Below are 18372 nucleotides of genomic sequence, written 5' to 3'. Positions count from 1 at the left end.
AAGTGGAGGTAGTTGATTGGTCATTGGGAAACAAAGAGCAGACAATTTCATTGGTAAGGAGATTTGATTGATTGTTAGGGAAACAAAGAGCAGACAGTTTCATTGGTAGGCTGACTGGCTGGGGAGGTTAATGTTAAACTGCCTTTGGACAAATCTTCCGTGGGCTTTTTAAATTTTGAAAGAGTTGAGTGAGGAATGCAGGAGTGGGCGTGTGGAGCCTGCATGGAGAAACCAGATAGGAGCAGGTGTGGGGAGCCAGCACAGAGAGATAAGTGTGTCCATTTGGCTCTTCAGCGAGGCAGCCGGCCTTACACTTAGCTCAGTCAGTCCACCTGCCTTGGCCTCCCAAAGTGCTAGGATTACAGGTGTGAGCCACCACACCCGGCAGCAATTCCTCTATTTTTAAAGATACAGTGATTCCATGGGGGTCTTGGGAGGGATGGAAGTGAATTTGTGGCTCATTCCACCAGCTGGACAGCCATTAGGGTGTGGGTTTGCATGGTGTTAAGTGTAGGTGAACGTTGACGCCATCTTAGAAGGCGCCACCCCAGAGAGGTTAGGTTATGTGAGATGAGCACAGAGTCAGAAGCACCCTGGGCCATTAGCATGGCTGCCTAGCTAGTTCCCCAGGTGCTGTTGCTCTGTGAAAGTGCATCAAGCGTAGTTTTTGTGCACTTCTCTGTCCATGTTACATTTTTTTTTTTTTTTTTAAACACAGAGTCTCCCTCTGTCACCCAGGCTGGAGGGCAGTAGTGAGATCTTGGCTCACTGCAACCTTCACCTCACAGGTTCAAGAAATTCTTGTGCCTCAGCCACCCGAGTAGCTGGGATTACAGACGTGTGCCACCATGCCCAGCTAATGTTTGTAGAGACAGGGTTTTATCATCTTGACCAGGCTGGTCTTGAACTCCTTTTCTCAAATGATCCACCCACCTTGGCCTCCCAAAGTGTTGGGATTACAGTCATGAGCCACCACTCCCGACTCCATGTTACATTTAAATTAAAAAACCTTACATTACCATAAAATGAAGAAACAGTAGCCTTCAAGTATACTGAGGTCTGGGCAGTTTGTAAGAGGAAAACCAAGAAGTTGCCATTGACCATGGGGGTTGGGGAGGGTTTCGTAGAGGGAGGTTGTGGCCAGCACTTCTAAATGCTGGAAAGGCCAAGAAGGTAAAGGCAAAAATCAAACTTTGGGCTTGGCAATCACAAGACATTGGGGATCTTGGTGAGAGCTTGGTACAAATAAGAATCATGTAATTACTATATGCGTATTCCTCCAAAATGCTTCAGTATAGATCAGCAAAAATGATTAATATATAGAAAACATTTCCAATACCAAGGAACAGGAAAACAGATTATAAAGGCAGAGAAGGAACTGCAGTGGGATAGGAGAGGGAGTCAAGGAAGGAGAGCAGATGAGGGTGTACTATACCTTGCAGGAGGAGGTTGACTGCCAGAAAAAGGTCACAAGAGACATCTGTACGGTCGGTATGAGGCCGCAGGAGAGATGATTCTCTGCCTCTGCGGAGGTGGGATACGGAGATGAGGTGCAGCCATGGAAAAGAGGATGGACAGTCCTTGCCGTAGGCTACAGTGTGGCTGAGAATGGGGAATCGTGAGCAGGAGTTGTCTTTTCAGGATATGGGATTTATTGGAGCAAAATCAGTTCTTTGTTATAAGCCCATCACGTGAAGGTAGAGGGGGTGCAGTTGAGACAAAGTAAAAATTTATACACTAAAGATTCAGCAGGGAGGGCTGGCCCAGATCAGAGACAGCAAACTCAGTTCATAAGCTGTGATTAGGAGGGCTACAGGACACCCTGTATTTCAGTAGAGGTGATAGGATGGAGCTATGAAGAGAAGGGGCAGAGGTCCAGAGGACCCTTGGAGCGGAACACTGTGCACATGTCTGTTCAGCGGGTGTCTCGGGTTTTTTTTTTTTTTTTTTGAGACTGGATTTTACTCTATTTCCTAGGGTGGAGTGCAGTGCTACGGTCTCGGCTCACTGCAGCCTCCGCCTCCTGGGTTCAAGCTGTCCTCCCACTTCACCTTCCAAGTAGCTGGGACTACAGGCGCACACCACCACACCTGGCTAATTTTTGTATTTTTGGTACAGACAAGGTTTCACCGTGTTGCCCAGGCTGGTCTTGAACTCCTGAGCTCCAGCAATCTGCCTGCTTTGGCCTCCAAAAGTGCTGGGGTTATAGGTGTGAGCCACCATGCCCAGCCTTCAGGGTTGATTCTGCACTGACGTTAAAGGAAGATTAGAAGCCAGGTCAGCATGGGAGGGGACCATAGTGTATAGATGGGTTGTGGGGTTTGTGGCAGACCTGCCATGCACTCTGTCTCCTACTCTGGGAATGCCCAGATGCCTGAAGCTTGAGTTGATCCCCCTCCCGACCTTTTTTTTTTCTTGAGATGGAGTCTTGCTCTGTTGCCCAGGCTGGAGTGCAATAGTGTGATCTAGGCTCACTGCAACCTCTGCATCCTGGGTTCAAGTGATTTTCCTGCTTCAGCCTCCCAAGTATCTGAGATTATGGGTGCGTACCACCACACGTGGCTAATTTTTGTATTTTTAGTAGAGATGGGGTTTCACCGTGTTGGCCAGGCTGGATCTCGAATTCCTGACCTCAGGTGATCCGCCTGCCTCGGCCTTCCAAAGTGCTGTGATTACAGGCGTGAGCCACTGTGCCTGGCTGCTTGATTTGGGGTCTTACTTTGGGGGTCTTTAAATGGAGTCTTAATGTTACCCAGGCTGGAGTGCCGTGACGCAATCTCAGTTGCCTGCAGCCTCCACCTCCTGGGCTCAAGCTGTCCTCCCACATCAGCCTCTCAAGTAGCTGGGACTACAGGTGTGTACCACCACACTTGGCCTGAGTTGATTTCTTTTCGTTTTTCTTTTTTTTTGAAACAGAATCTTGCTTTGTTACCTAGGCTGGAGTGCAGTGGCGTGATCTCAGCTCACTGCAATCTCCGCCTCCCTGGTTCAAGGGATTCTCCTGCCTCAGCCTCCCCAGTAGCTGGGATTACAGGCACACGCCACTATACCCAGCTAGCTAATGTTTGTATTTTTAATAGAGACGGGGCTTCACCGTGTTGGCCAGGATGTTCTCAATCTCCTGACCTTGTGATCTGCCCGCCTTGGCCTCCCAAAGTGCTGGGATTACAGGCGTGAGCCACGGCGCCCGGCCTGGCGAATTGATTTCTTAAAAGGACTCGAGGGACATGTATAAAAAAGAGAAATAAAGGACTCAAGGGTGGTACAACGGCTCATGCCTGTAATCCCAGCACTCAGGAGGTCAAGGTGGGCAGATCACAAGGTCAGGAGTTCAAGACCAGCTTGGCCAACATGGCAAAACCCTGTCTCTACTAAAAATACAAACATTAGCTAGGCGTGATGGTGTGTGCCTGTAGTCCCAGCTACTCGGGAGGCTGAGGCAGGAGAATCACTTGAACCTGGGAGACGGAGGTTGTAGTGAGCTGAAATTGTACCCACTGCACTCCAGCCTGGGTGACATACTAAAACTGTCTCAAAAATAAAAATTAAAAAAAAAATAATAAAAAGACTTCAGAGATGTATTCTTTCAAAAAATCAGATTTAGATTACCTTTCCTCTTCCTTCCTAGTTTTCCAGTGAGTTTTCTTCCTTTCATTAAAAAAAAAAGTTTAGATTGTGTTTAATGCAAATGCTTTTGATGGCAGCTATAACTGATTTTCCTTGGCCTGGGCTGCTCTGGGGCATCTTGCTCACCCTTAGCTTCAGTCTTTGGGACAGAGACGAACTGAGAATGGAAACCTCCTCACCTTGGCCAGAAAGACAACCTTTGAATGTATGGATCGTCAATAGGCTATCCCAAATGTGGGGTCTTCAGTCGTTCTCAGTGAGACCTGACTCACAATAGTCAGACTGTTGAATAACCAGGATAGTTTCCTCCATCCATCCCTAGAAACATTGGAAGGGGTGGTCAGAGGCTGAGAAGGAACATTTGTGTTCTTTTAGGAACCAGTGACCTTCAAGGATGTGGCTGTGGACTTCACCCAAGAAGAGTGGGGGCAGCTGGACCTTGTTCAGAGGACTCTGTACCGTGATGTGATGCTGGAGACCTATGGGCACCTGCTCTCTGTGGGTAAGGCAGATGCTGCCCAAGTAAATGAAGCCGTTCCCATCGTAATGCCTTCAGCGGCTCCATGTTTAAAAGCTCATTGCAGTGCAAGGGTGGTGTCTCAGAAAAGCTGAGATGATATTGGGCCCTGAGGTTTAAGGACAAAACTCCTAATGCTTACAAAACATAGAATGGGAAGGACCTTGCATATTCTGCCCAGGTTGTGAAGTCCCGGGGAGGAATAGGCAAGGGAAGCTTTCTTTGGCTGTCCCAAAGCCTTGTGACACGAGTTCCATCCTTTTCCTCCATGCATAGGAAATCAGATTGCCAAGCCTGAGGTCATTTCCCTGTTGGAGCAAGGAGAAGAGCCGTGGTCAGTGGAGCAGACGTGTCCTCAACGCACTTGTCCAGGTGAGGGCAGACCCCAGGCTAAGCAAGGAACTTCCTTCCAAGCCTTCTTTGTTGAGAAATGGGGTAAGGCCATGGAGAGTCACCTTCGTCAGATACATTTAGAGTTCCCTCTAAGGAGCTTTCTTCTCTTACTGCTACTGATTCTGAGCAAAGAAGCATCACCATGCTAATAAGGTAGCCACTTCTGTGTGCTGCAGTTTCACTCCCTCACTACCTGCTCTCTTGATGACTCCTGTTTTCTGTAACCGCTAAGGTTACCTCTCATCCAGTTAGCTACTTAAAATGTTTACCTTATTTCTTCTGTTGCCAAACTTGTAACCTATAGCTACAGATGCTTCTTTGAAAAAAATAGTTTTTTGGAGATTTTTGGTTTTTGTGTTTGTTTGTTTTGAGACAGAGTCTGGCTTTGTCCCTCAGGCTGTGGTGCATTGGTGCGATACCAGCTCACTGCTGCCTCTAGGCTTCTTGGATTCAACCGATTCTCCGCTTCAACCTCCCAAGTGGCTGGGACTACAGGCACCCGCCACCATGCCCAGCTAATTTTTATATTTTTAGTAGAGACAGGGTTTCACCATGTTGGCTGGAACTGGTCTTAAACTCCTGACCTCAAGTGATCCACCCACCATGGCCTCCCAAAGTGCTGGGATTGTGAGCCACCGTGCCCGGCTTGGGCTTTTGTTCTTTCTTACTTACATCTTCTTGGATAGATTTTTAAAATATAAGTAATGGTCAAATATCTCAAAGCTAAATGTGTAAGCTAAAAAGAAAAATTTCATTTATGAAAAAAATTAGCTGGGCTTTATGGTACCTGCCTGTGGTCCCAGCTACTCAGGAGGCTGAGGTGGGAGGATTGCTTGAGCCTGGGATTTTGAGTATGTAGTGAGTTATGATCTCACCACTGCACTCCAGCCTGAGTGACAGAGCAAGACCTTGTCTCAGAAAACAACAACAACAAAAACAACTCATTTATACTCCCTGCTCTTACATTTCTGTTTGTCCCCCAAAACACAAATACACAGGGGTACACACACAGGTAACCACTTTTCTTTTACTATAAAATTTTGAGTTATTTTCTTGGTAGTTGCCCTGGGGATTACAATTAACTTTTTTTTTTTTTTTTTTTGAGACAGAGTTTCGCTCTTGTTATCCAGGCTGGAGTGCAATGGCGCGATCTCGGCTCACCGCAACCTCCGCCTCCTGGGTTCAGGCAATTCTCCTGCCTCAGCCTCCTGAGTAGCTGGGATTACAGGCATGCGCCACCATGCCCAGCTAATTTTTTGTATTTTTAGTAGAGACGGGGTTTCACCATGTTGACCAGGATGGTCTCGATCTCTTGACCTCGTGATCCATCCACCTTGGCCTCCCAAAGTGCTGGGATTACAGGCGTGAGCCACCGTGCCCGGCCCCTTTTTTTTTTTTTTTTTTGAGACAAGATGTTGCTCTGTTGCCCAGGCTGGAGTGCAGTAGCATGCTCTTGACTTACTGCAACTTCTGCCTCGCAGTCTTAGGCAATCCTCCCACCTCAGCTTCCTGAGCAGCTGGGACTACAGCCATGCACCGTCGTGCTCAGTTAATTAAAAAAAAAAATTTTTTTTTTTTTTTTTAGAGATGAGGTCTCTTTATATTGCCCAGGCTACTCTCAAACCCCTGCACACAAGCAGTCCTTCTGCCTCTGCCTCTCAAAGTACTGAGATTATAGGCATGAGCCACCATGCCTGGCCCTACAATTAACATCTTAATTTATGACAATGTAGTATGGATTAATACTAGTTTAATATTAATAGTGTACCAAACATTGTTTTTATATAGCTCTGTCCTCCTCCTTTTATGCTGTTATTGTCACAAATTACATCTTTATACATTATATGTTCATGAATATAGATTTATAATTATTGCTCTATGCAGTTGTCTTATTTTTTTTTGAGACGGAGTTTCGCTCTTGTTACCCAGGCTGGAGTGCAATGGCGCGATCTCGGCTCACCGCAACCTCCGCCTCCTGGGTTCAGGCAATTCTCCTGCCTCAGCCTCCTGAATAGCTGGGATTACAGGCAAGCGCCACCATGCCCAGCTAATTTTTTGTATTTTTAGTAGAGACGTGGTTTCACCATGTTGACCAGGATGGTCTCGATCTCTTGACTTCGTGATCCGCCCGCCTTGGCCTCCCAAAGTGCTGGGATTACAGGCGTGAGCCACCGCGCCCGGCCCCACAGTTGTCTTTTAACAGACTGAAAAGGAACTAGAAACAAGAATTGCGTTTATATTGTCTTTTTATACGTATGTAGTTATCTTTATTGGTGTTTTTTACTTTGAGTTACTGTTGAATGTTCTTTCATTTCAGCCTGAGGGACTTTAGCATTTCCATTTTGTTTCTTGAGACCAAAAAGACACTCTGTTGCCCAGGCTGGAGTGCAGTGGCATGATTATGGCTCACTGTAGTCTCAACCTTCTGGATCATGTGATCCTCCCACCTCAGCCTCCTGAGTAGATGGGACTATACGTGCATGCCACCGTGCCTCACTATGTTGTCTAGGCTAGTCTTGAACTTCCTTAACTCAAGTGATGCCCCCGCCTCAGCCTCCCAAAGTGCTGGGATTACAGGCGAGTCACTGTGCCCAGGCAGCATTTCCTATAGGGTAGGTTTGCTAGCAGCAAACTGTTGCGTCTTGTTTATCTGGAAATCTCTTGATTTCTCCTTCATTTTTGAAGGTCAATTTTATGGAGTATAGAATTTTTTATTGTTGTGTTTTTTGTTTTTTTCCTTTCTCTCTGACTTGAATAGTTCTGAGATACAAGCTGTTAATCTTATTGAGGATCCCTTGTATGTGATGAGTTTCTTCTCTCGTTCTGCTTTGGCTTTTAGTCTATGAGTTTAATTATTATGTGTATTCATGTTGCCTTCTAGGTCGGAACTTCTCAGAGTCCCTATAGACATCTCATTCCCCAGCTCTTCCATTTCATCTTTTTGACTAGTGTGTTTTGGGCCCTACCTCAGGCATTGGTGACTTTAAAACATTGCCTGTAAATGTTAAAAAAGTACCTTCTCCCTAGAGGTTTTTTAGCACCATGAGAATTTTCTGTCAGGCAAAACAAAGACCAGCTTTTCCAGTGCCGTTTTCCAGGGAGCCACTAGGCAGTTCTAGTAAGGACTGTTCTTTGGCAATGAGGCTTTAAAAAAGCTCCAGCTTTGTTCTGTTCACTGAAGTATCAGAAGTGGGGGCTGTCATTTTTCAAGCCTATTACTGAGCCAGAGATGGGACGAGGGTAAGTTAAAACACCATATAGCTTACTGTTCTTATTAAAATTCACTTTTCTAGAATAAATGTTTCCTGATTCCTGCAAGGCTTTGGTTAATTTACAGAATTTTGGAAAAAATGCCTTCTGACAATTATGCCAGGTTTTGTTTTCTTTTGAGACAGTGTCTCATTCTGTCACACAGGCTGGAGTGCAGTGGCGCAATCTCAGCTCATTGCAACCTCCACCTCCTGGGTTCCAGAGATTCTCCTGCCTCAGCTTTGCAAGTAGCTGGGACTACAGCCATGCGCCACCACACCTGGCTAATTTTTTGTATTTTTAGTGGAGACAGGGTTTCACCATGTTGGCCGGACTGGTCTCAAACTCCTGACCTCAGGTGATCTGCCTACCTCGGCCTCCCAATGTACTGGGATTACAGGCATGAGCCACCGCGCCTGGCCAGCTTTGCCGGTTTATTAGTTGCTTTTACCTAGTAGTGAAATTTGAGATGGCTTTACTTTGCCATTTTCACTGATGTTCTGCCCCAGGTAATCACTTTTAGTAACTTGCGTTAGCTGCATAACAGTTTCTTTATGCAACTACAAGCATGTAGGAATTCGCAGTTATTTTTCACATTTTCAGCTGTAGGATATGCATATCGTCTTTTTCTTGTCCTTTTTAGCAATGTGCTACAGCCTCTTCTTGAGTGCTGAAGTTGGATATCTTCCACCCGCTCTAATGGAGGGGACTTTTGTGAAGAATCTTGCCAATTGTTTTCTGTTCAGATTGGAAACTTTCCCCTGAGAGCTCATGAATTCCAGTAGCTTTAATTTTTATACCTGTGGTGGTGCCCATTCTTAGTTCCCATCCAGAGCCCTGCAGTTCCAGCACCTCTGTCCTTACATGTCTCCCATTGTACAGAGCATCTCAGCTGTGTCCTGGATCTCAGCCGATAGAACCAGTAATCTTGTTTCTTCTTTCTAGATGTTTTCCCATCTTCCTGAGATGTGTTTCTGCATGTCCCATAAGCTAGAGATTGAGAAGTCATCTTGAGTTCCCGTTCTTGCCTCTCCAAGAAGTAATCTCTCTTCTAACTCCCAAGATTTTCTTCCTCTGAAATGTTAGTTATGTCATTCAGCTTCCATCATCACTCTCAGTCAGGGCCCTTTCTCATAAAATTCCAGCCCGAGTTGATGAGGAAATTATCACTTGTTATTAGCCACCTCAGGTATTATTTCTAGATTTATGTCCCTGAAATTTTTGATTATGAGGTCCCTGTCAGTAAACCTACAGTGATTCTAATTGCCTTTTAACAAAACAACTGGATTCCAAGACCTTCTGTTTTTTCTATGGTTTTTCTCATTTCCTGAATAGCTCCTAGAGTTTATTCAGCAGGTGTCCTTACTTTCTTCCTTACACGTCGGGCACATCATGCATGCCTCTGCTCATGCAGAGTGACCAGTTAGTCTGTACCCAGGTTGTGCTTCAAAGCTGAGCTCATGTGTTTCTCTTGTGAGAACCATCCTTGAGCATTTCTGTTAGTGCTGATCTCCTCTTTTGATCTCTCGCCCATTTAGCGTCTATAACCCCACCATCTCAGAGTGATATTTCATGTATATTCATCACTGTTTGGTACGTCCTCTCATCACATAGATTCTAACTTCCAGGGAGACCATACTTTCTTGCCTTGTGTCTGGTTCTGGAAACTCAGTAGGCTGCAAGCAGTGAGTGAGTGTAAAGTTGGACAGGAACTGTTCATTTGGTCTTTCATTTGTTCAGGGAATTGGTCAGCTTCCATTTGTAAAAGCTTTTACTGAAAGGATTTGAAATCTGTATGGAGATAATTCAGTAACTTTTAAGAGCTAAGTTTGAAATTGATAATAAATGCCAATTCTGCAGAGTAGAACCTCTGTTATAATGGATGTGGGGGCCGAGCATGGTGGCTCACATTTGTAATCCCAGTGCTTTGGGAGGCCAAGGTGGGAGGATTATTTGAGCCCAGGAGTTTGAGACCATCCTGGGCAGCATGACAGGACCCTGTCACTACTAAAAATTTTTTTTAATTTTTTTTTTTTTTTTTTTTTTTTTTTAAGATGGGGTTTCACCATGATGGCCAGGCTGGTCTTGAAGTCCTGACCTCAGGTGATCCACCCACCTCAGTCTCCCAAAGTGCTAGGATTACAGGCGTGAGCCACCACGCCCGGCCAGATTTTTTAAAATTTAACCAGGCATGGTGATGCACACCTGTAGTCCCATTACTCAGAATAGTTGGGAGGATTCCTGAGCCCAGTAATTTGAGACTACTGTGAGCTATGATGGCACTACTGCACCCCTGCCTGAGTGATACTTTGCCTCAAAAATATTAAACAAACAAAAAATAATGGACTTGGGTGGTAAAAAGGGGGAAATTATATACAGTAAAGAGAAAAAAAGAAATAGAGAGAGAGGACAGGATCTAGTTCTTGTTGGGACCTGCCTCTGGGACTTTAGACCCTGTGGCAATCTGGATAATGACGTCCCCACGAAGATGTCTGCATCCTAATCTCTAGAATTTGTGAATAGGGCACCTTGTGTGGCAAAAGAGGCCTTCAGATGTGAATAAGTTAAGGATTTTGCTGTGGGGAGATTATCCTGGATTGTCTGAGTCGATTCTAAATGTAATCACAAGGGTCCTTTTATAAAATCATGGTGGGAGGGCCAGAGACACAGGGAGAGGATGTTATGACAGAAGCAAAGGTTGGAGTGATGAGCTTTGCAGATGAAGGAAGGAGGTGGGAGCCAAGGAATTCAGGCAGCTTCTAGAAGATGGAAAGGGCAAGGATATGGTGGATTCCTTAGAGCTTCTGGAGGAAGCACAACCCTGCCAATAACTCAGTGTTAGCCCAGTGAAAGCTGTTTTGGACTTCTGATTTCCAGAACGGTAAGATCATAAATTTGTATTGTCTTAAGTCACTAAATGTGTGATAATTTGTTACAGTAGCAGAAAGAAGCTAATATAGATTCCTTTGGTTGGTGGAGGACTGATCCTTGAGGAGTGATATTAGGCGGCTTCTGTGTGTTAAACTTGTCAGGAGTTTGGCTGGATTCTGAGTCTTATTAGTCGTCAGAAAAGTCCTCTAAGGATAGCAGCAGGGCCATTGTTCAAGTATAGATTAGCAGACTGTAACCCCTGCCTCTGTTTTTCATACTGTGCTGTATTCCTAGTCCATCTCTTATATCATTGCTCTAAAAATGATTCTGTGCTGAATAGAAGTGTAACTTGAGGGGTATCTATAAACCCTGATGGTGTTTGCCCTTTGGGTTGGTGGATCTTGTGTGATTGACTAGATTCTATGACATAGGCAACAATGCGATAGCATTTGGTCATAGATAAAATCTTCGCTTGAAGCCTTGCTTGGTGATAACTCTCTTAACGCCCCTCTCCTCCTTTTTTTTTTTCTTTTTTTTTGCATTTGTCAGTATAGGGGAGTAGAAGGACACTATAACACAGAAGTCGATTAGGGCACTCATAATGTAAACATTACTCACTAAAGGCCTTGTGTGCTCATCTACCTACCTTTTGTTAAGATGAAAGGCTTTATTCTTTTTTTTTTAACCTTAATAACATTCCCTATGTCCTTTTGTCAGGGGTCTTCAAGACCACCCCCAGGTTCACTGATTCACTAAGAGGACTTAAAGGACTCAAAAGTCATTATACTCAGGATTATGGTTTATTACAGTGAAAGGATACAAAGCAACATCAGCAAAGGAAAAAGATGCATGGGGTTAGACCAGGTGCAAGCTTCCAGTAGTGCTTTCCCAGTGGAGGTACATGGGACACATTCTTCCAGCAAGGAGTTGTGGCAACACATGTGAAATGTCTAGTAGGAAATGTGCCTGAGTCTGGGAGTCCAGTGTGTTTATTGAGAGGTTGCTCATACAGGCACGTAGTGCTGCTTGACTCACGGCAATCGCTGAAACTCCAGACAACCCAGAGGGAAAGCAGGTTATCACTATGAATGACACTGTTTGCACAGATATCTAAAGAAATAGGTACAGTGTGCTTCAAAAACTTGAGCATGCAAAACACTCTTACATATTAGAGCAAAACTCTTACAATGTTAGAACATTCCAAGATCTTAATTCCCAGGAGTTGCCCAATGGCCAGTCAGGAAACAGTCCACCTTTGCAAAGTCTGAGCACATCAGGCCTGCAGAGTTACTCTTTCTTGCACATTCTTATCCCTGTCTTCCTTTTCATGGAAAGTACTTTTCTTCTTCTTCTTCTTTTTTTTCTCTCTTTTTTTTTTTTTTTTTTGAGATGGAGTTTCACTCTTGTTACCCAGGCTGGAGTGCAATGGTGCGATCTAGGCTCACCGCAACCTCCGCCTCCTGGGTTCAGGCAATTCTCCTGCCTCAGCCTCCTGAGTAGCTGGGATTACAGGTACGTGCCACCGTGCCCAGCTAATTTTTTGTATTTTTAGTAGAGACGGGGTTTCACCATGTTGACCAGGATGGTCTCATCTCTTGACCTCATGATCCACCCACCTCGGCCTCCCAAAGTGCTGGGATTACAGGCGTGAGCCACGGCGCCCAGCCTCTTCTTTTTTTTTTAGTGCATGCTCCTAATGAGAGGAAAGTACTTTTAAATGGTTTCATTAGTTTTCAGTAAACACTTTATATTCTGGTTAACTGTTGTTCACTTTTCACTATTGTTTTCCCTGTTATGATCTTTCTCTGAGTTCTAAGTCTGGACTTGAAAACAAATTTGTACTTGTCTTTTTGATAATACAGACAGTAAATCTCACCGTTCCCTTTTTATTCTAATGTCTTTCTCTATGCTCTCATAGCTTTTTTTTTTCCTGTCTGTTTCAGAATGGATGAGAAATCTTGAAAGTAAAGCATTGATCCCAGCACAGAGCATTTTTGAGGAAGAACAATCCCATGGCATGAAGTTGGAAAGATACATATGGGATGATCCTTGGTTCTCCAGGTTAGAAGTTTTGGGATGTAAAGACCAATTAGAAATGTATCACATGAACCAGAGTACAGCCATGAGGCAGATGGTCTTCATGCAAAAGCAAGTACTATCCCAGAGAAGCTCTGAATTCTGTGAATTTGGGGCAGAGTATAGCCAGAACTTAAACTTTGTTCCATCGCAGAGGGTTTCTCAGATAGAACATTTCTATAAGCCTGATACGCATGCTGAAAGTTGGAGATGTAACTCAGCCATAATGTATGCAGATAAGGTTACCTGTGAAAATAATGATTATGACAAAACTGCTTACCAGTCCATTCAACCTGTTTACCCTGCAAGAATACAAACTGGAGATAATCTTTTCAAATGTACTGATGCTGTTAAATCTTTCAATCATATAATACATTGTGGTGATCATAAAGGAATTCACACAGGAGAAAAACTCTACGAATATAAGGAATGCCATCAAATCTTTAACCAGAGCCCATCATTTAATGAACACCCAAGGCTTCATGTAGGAGAAAACCAGTACAATTACAAAGAATATGAGAATATATTTTATTTCTCATCCTTTATGGAACATCAAAAAATTGGTACTGTAGAGAAAGCATATAAATACGATGAATGGGAGAAAGTCTTTGGGTATGACTCATTCCTTCAACATACAAGCACTTACACTGCAGAGAAACCCTATGACTACAATGAATGTGGTACATCTTTCATTTGGAGCTCTTACCTTATTCAACATAAGAAATCTCATACTGGAGAAAAACCCTATGAATGTGATAAATGTGGAAAAGTTTTTAGGAATCGCTCAGCTCTTACTAAACATGAACGGACTCACACTGGAATAAAACCCTATGAATGTAATAAATGTGGAAAAGCCTTTAGCTGGAATTCTCATCTTATTGTACATAAGAGAATTCATACAGGAGAAAAACCATTTGTTTGTAATGAGTGTGGGAAATCTTTCAACTGGAACTCTCATCTTATTGGACATCAGAGGACTCATACAGGAGAGAAACCTTTTGAATGTACTGAATGTGGGAAATCATTCAGCTGGAGCTCCCATCTTATTGCCCATATGAGAATGCATACTGGAGAGAAACCCTTTAAATGTGATGAATGTGAAAAAGCTTTTAGAGACTACTCAGCCCTTAGTAAACATGAAAGAACTCATTCCGGAGCAAAACCATATAAATGTACTGAATGTGGAAAATCCTTCAGCTGGAGCTCCCATCTTATTGCCCATCAGAGAACTCACACGGGAGAGAAACCCTATAATTGTCAGGAATGTGGCAAAGCATTCAGAGAACGCTCAGCCCTCACTAAACATGAGATAATTCATTCTGGAATTAAGCCCTATGAATGTAATAAATGTGGAAAATCCTGTAGCCAGATGGCTCACCTTGTTAGACATCAAAGGACTCATACTGGAGAAAAACCCTATGAATGCAATAAATGTGGAAAATCCTTCAGTCAGAGCTGTCACCTTGTTGCTCATCGGAGAATTCACACTGGTGAGAAACCCTATAAATGTAATCAATGTGAAAGATCCTTTAACTGTAGTTCTCACCTCATTGCACACCGGAGAACTCATACTGGAGAGAAACCGTACAGGTGTAATGAGTGTGGGAAAGCGTTTAATGAGAGTTCATCCCTTATTGTACACCTAAGAAACCATACTGGAGAAAAGCCCTACAAATGTAATCATTGTGAGAAAGCATTCTGTAAGAATTCTTCCCTTATTATTCATCAGAGAATGCATAGTGGAGAGAAACGCTTTATATGCAGTGAATGTGGAAAAGCCTTTAGTGGTCACTCAGCCCTACTTCAACACCAGAGAAATCACAGTGAAGAGAAACTGAATTGAATTTATGAGAGTTTTTCATTTACTGTACATTTGACAACACATTGAGGAAAGCCCTATAAGCGTAATCAAGAGGGGACATTTTTCATTAAGAGTTCAGTAAGGCTTCTCCCGCATTATTTACTAGAAAATATCATCTTAGAAGAAACCCCATGAAGGAAAAGAATAGGGAAAAGCTTTCAGCAGTTATATAGCCCTTATTCAGAATCAGATAATTACAATGAAGAAAACTCTAAACTCCCCTTATGGTCCACCAGTAATTCATACTTGAGGACCATGACTGTGGGGAATGAGGCATCTTTTAGCAAGAGGTCTCACCTACTTATAGATTGGTGTGAATTGCTAAGGGAAAAACCTTATGCAGAGAAAAGTTTTTGAACAGAAATACGCTGTTTTGCGTCAAGCTGGAGTATTGGATGGAAAACTTTACAATAACATTTTGTGCATAATTGTAGAAATACAGATTTTGTTGTGATAAGGGGAGGGTTTAGGTGCCCTTTAAAGAGTAGAATGTGAAATACTAAATCTGAATGTAAGAAAAACAATAGTATTGAATGGGGTATTTACTGTTGATTAACCTCCTTAGAGAAAATTAATGAGTGAGAGGACTAATGGTAGAAAAGTTATTGCCTAGGAGTGTAAGACTGAGGTTGCTGCGCAGAACGGGATCCCCAGCCCAGTGTGTCGGCATCCATTGTTACTCGTCACTGCACTGTTGGGCAACTAGTTTGTAATTTGTTTTAGGCAATCACTATAGATTATAATTATGAACACTGCATCAAGACACATAACATGAAGGAATTAAAAGGGTACAGAACTGTATATACGTATTTACTGTAGCAGATCTAAAAAAATCTATATGGACAAGGACCTGAAAGATCCATGGAAAAATTTACCCAGTTAATTGGAGATTTTAAAAAAGTTTTGCAAATACATGTAGCAGTTATGTAGCTGGACTTTGTTTTAAATGCTTTCAAGTGTTAACTTGTTTAGTCCCCTTAACTCTATGAGATAGGTACCGTTATCCCAGGTTTACAAATGGCTAAACTGAAGCAGAGATGAGGATCCTGCCCAAAGGCCACAGCTAGTGAGGGAGCAGAGCTGAGACTGGCTCCAGAGTTCTTGTTTTCAGCCACCGTTTTATGCTGCCTCTCCAGTGATTTGTTTTTTTTTTTTTTGCTAACTAGAATAACCAGCTTATCCAGTGATTTTTTTCCCCCATTTTCTTCAGTGTTTCTATAGTGAAGATTTGATAATAAAAAGAAAATTATAACAATGAGAAATAAAGTTACCTGGTTCCTCTGTCTTGAAGGATTTATATTAACATGAGAGCTAATATCCCTTTGGAATATGAAGTCTGTTTGGACATTCAGAATTGCTGCATTTTCTGGGACCTGAGTCCCAGAAGCCTAGAACTCTGCTGCCTACAACCCCAAGGATTACAGGGTAGCAGGGCCTGGAGGACTTGCTGGAGGACTGGGCAAGTCCCTTGGTGGATTTAGAATGCCACTTATGGAGCAGAGGGGGCAAGAGTGTTTGTTCTTTTACATAACTGGATACCACTGCACTTGAGAGCACCGTTTCCTAAGATTTACTTTGAATTCAGTGTTGTTGTTTTGTAATCTGCAGATAAAAAGCTTACATGAAGGAGCAGGACTCAGAAGGGAAGAGAGCTAGGGAAGGGTGTTTGTTCTTTTACATAACCGGATGCCACTGCACTTGAGAGCACCATTTCCTAAGGTTTACCTTGAATTCAGTGTTGTCTTTTTGTAATCTTCAGATGAAAAGCTTACGTGAAGGAGCAGGATTCAGAAGGGAAGAGAGCTAGACAGTTCACCTGGAGTAAGGAAGTTTCAGTGTTCACAGGGGAAAGGGGCTTGATGGATCAGAAGACTTGAGTGGCTTCTCTCCACTTCATGAATACTTCTTGTACTTTCACTAAAGCAGGTCTCTAACTGGGGACCAGGGATCTTTCTGGATAGACTTCAAGGGTATCGAGTGGAAATCTGGTATTCATAAGGTTCATCTAATTGTCAAAGGGTCCATGGCTCCCCAGTGCTTGAGAAATGATGGCCTACTGATGTCGTGGGGAGGCTGTTTTCACCCTCTGACTCTTCTAGCTTGGGCTCACTTAGGTGTGTAACATTTGATTGAGGGCCTGATGCATTAGTGGTCACCTGGTAAATGTGGCAGGGGCAAATTAGTTATTGATGGATTTGTTTACATGATTTGTGCAAAGGGCCTGTGGCTCAGTCACATCATGAGTCAAAAGAAAGCCCCTGACTTCTGCTTCCTGGAAGTATTCTCTTCTCCGACCTATTGCACACAGCCTTGACACTAAAGTGTTAAGATTGATTTCAGTGTTCCCTAATGTCCAGGACTCCCTGGTCCCCTCTGTCACCCTCATACATGACTTAGTTCATTGCCCTTTTTGAGTCCATCTTCCATTCCTCCCAATTCGGAAGCCTAGGGGCCACTTTCTTTCAGCCATCAGGAGTCCCCCTTCACCCTCCTGCTGCGGGTCGCCCCTGTGCACAGTGCCTCCCTTCTAAGGGTGACTGCTTTTCCTTCCCACTTTTTTTTTTTTTTTTTTTTGAGACAGAGTCTTACTCTGTTGCCCAGGCTGGAGTGTAGTGGCACGATTTTGGCTCACTGCAACCTGTGCCTCGTGGGCTCAAGTGATCTTCCCACTGCAGCCTCTTGAATAGCTGGGACTACAGGTACACACCACTATGCCTGGCTAGTTTTTTTTTGTTGTTTTTTTGAGATGGAGTCTTGTTCTGTCGCCAGGCTGGACTGCAGTGGTGCTATTTTGGCTCACTACAATCTCTGACTCCCTGGGTCAAGTGATTCTCCTGCCTCAGCCTCCCGAGTAGCTGGGACTTCAGGCATGTGCCACCATGCCCAGCTAATTTTTGTATTTTTAGTAGAGATAAGGTTTCACCATGTTGGTCATGATGGTCTCGAACTCCTCACCTTGTGATTTGCCTGCCTCGGCTGCCCAAAGTGCTAGGATTACAGGTGTGAGCCACCATGCCTGGCCCCACTTCTCTTGTTCACTGCTTTCAGACTGTTCTCTGTCTCTTCTCTCAGAGTGAGCACTGACTCAGGTTTCCAGGTGATCACCACTGCTTCTCCTAGCTGCAGTCATCTACCAGCAGGTCACCATTGGTGTATCTCGAAGATTTCAGCTCCTGCCTCACTGCATCTAAAACTATCCCTGTCGTGATACTTCCTGATTCCAATGTCCATAAAGTTGATTTTCTGATGTCCTTACTTCACTGTTGAACTTCAGCCTTTTCTCTGCTGATAGTTTTGCTCTGCACCCTTCCCCAGCCAGTCACTTCCATTGTTACCCCTAAAACCATTCCACCCGTGACAAGCCCCTCCGCTAGACTGTTTCAAGCATCCCTTCCTGAGCTAGTTCACTATTTAATACCTAGGTTTCAATAATCTCCTGCCTGAATCTTCCTTCTTGCCAAATCTCAGCAGATGATTTTGGTTTCTGTTTCTCTGAGAAAGTAGAAGCAGTCAGTGGAGGCCTTCATAACATCCCTCTGCCTTCCCTACCCCCTACTGCAATTCCATTTTTTTTATATGAGTGGCTGGGCCTATGTACCAAGCCTGTCCCCCTCCAATACTTCAGGGGCCACTTCCAACTGATCTTCCTGCCACGTGACCACACTGCTAGCTGCAGAAGTTGAATCTCAGTTTTCTTCTTCTTGATGTTGTCAGCATCATTTTAGCCAGTGGATTACTTCCTTTTAGAAACATGTTCACTGGGCTTTCAGGATGTCTC

General features: G+C 43.8%; 1 protein-coding gene across 3 annotated transcripts in view; it reads left to right on the top strand.

Moving 5' to 3' along the window:
- ZNF606 (zinc finger protein 606) overlaps positions 1 to 18372 on the top strand; it is a 57660-nt gene that overhangs the window by 11839 nt on the left and 27449 nt on the right. The window contains exons 4-6 of one of the 3 annotated variants that reach the window (XM_012473163.3): positions 4003 to 4129; positions 4421 to 4516; positions 12601 to 14223. In XM_012473163.3, the coding sequence (XP_012328586.2) occupies positions 4003 to 4129; positions 4421 to 4516; positions 12601 to 14223 (1846 nt within the window). Of the gene's footprint in view, positions 1 to 4002; positions 4130 to 4420; positions 4517 to 12600; positions 17140 to 18372 lie in introns of those variants that run through there. The other 2 variants (XM_012473160.2, XM_064367413.1) reach the window with 2 other exon arrangements.

The sequence above is a fragment of the Aotus nancymaae genome, unplaced genomic scaffold (genome assembly GCF_030222135.1).
Source record: "Aotus nancymaae isolate 86718 unplaced genomic scaffold, 86718_ANA_hifiasm-v0.15.2.pri h1tg000069l, whole genome shotgun sequence".
NCBI classification, from domain to species: Eukaryota; Metazoa; Chordata; class Mammalia; order Primates; family Aotidae; genus Aotus; species Aotus nancymaae.
This window is presented reverse-complemented; position numbering and strand designations above follow the sequence as displayed.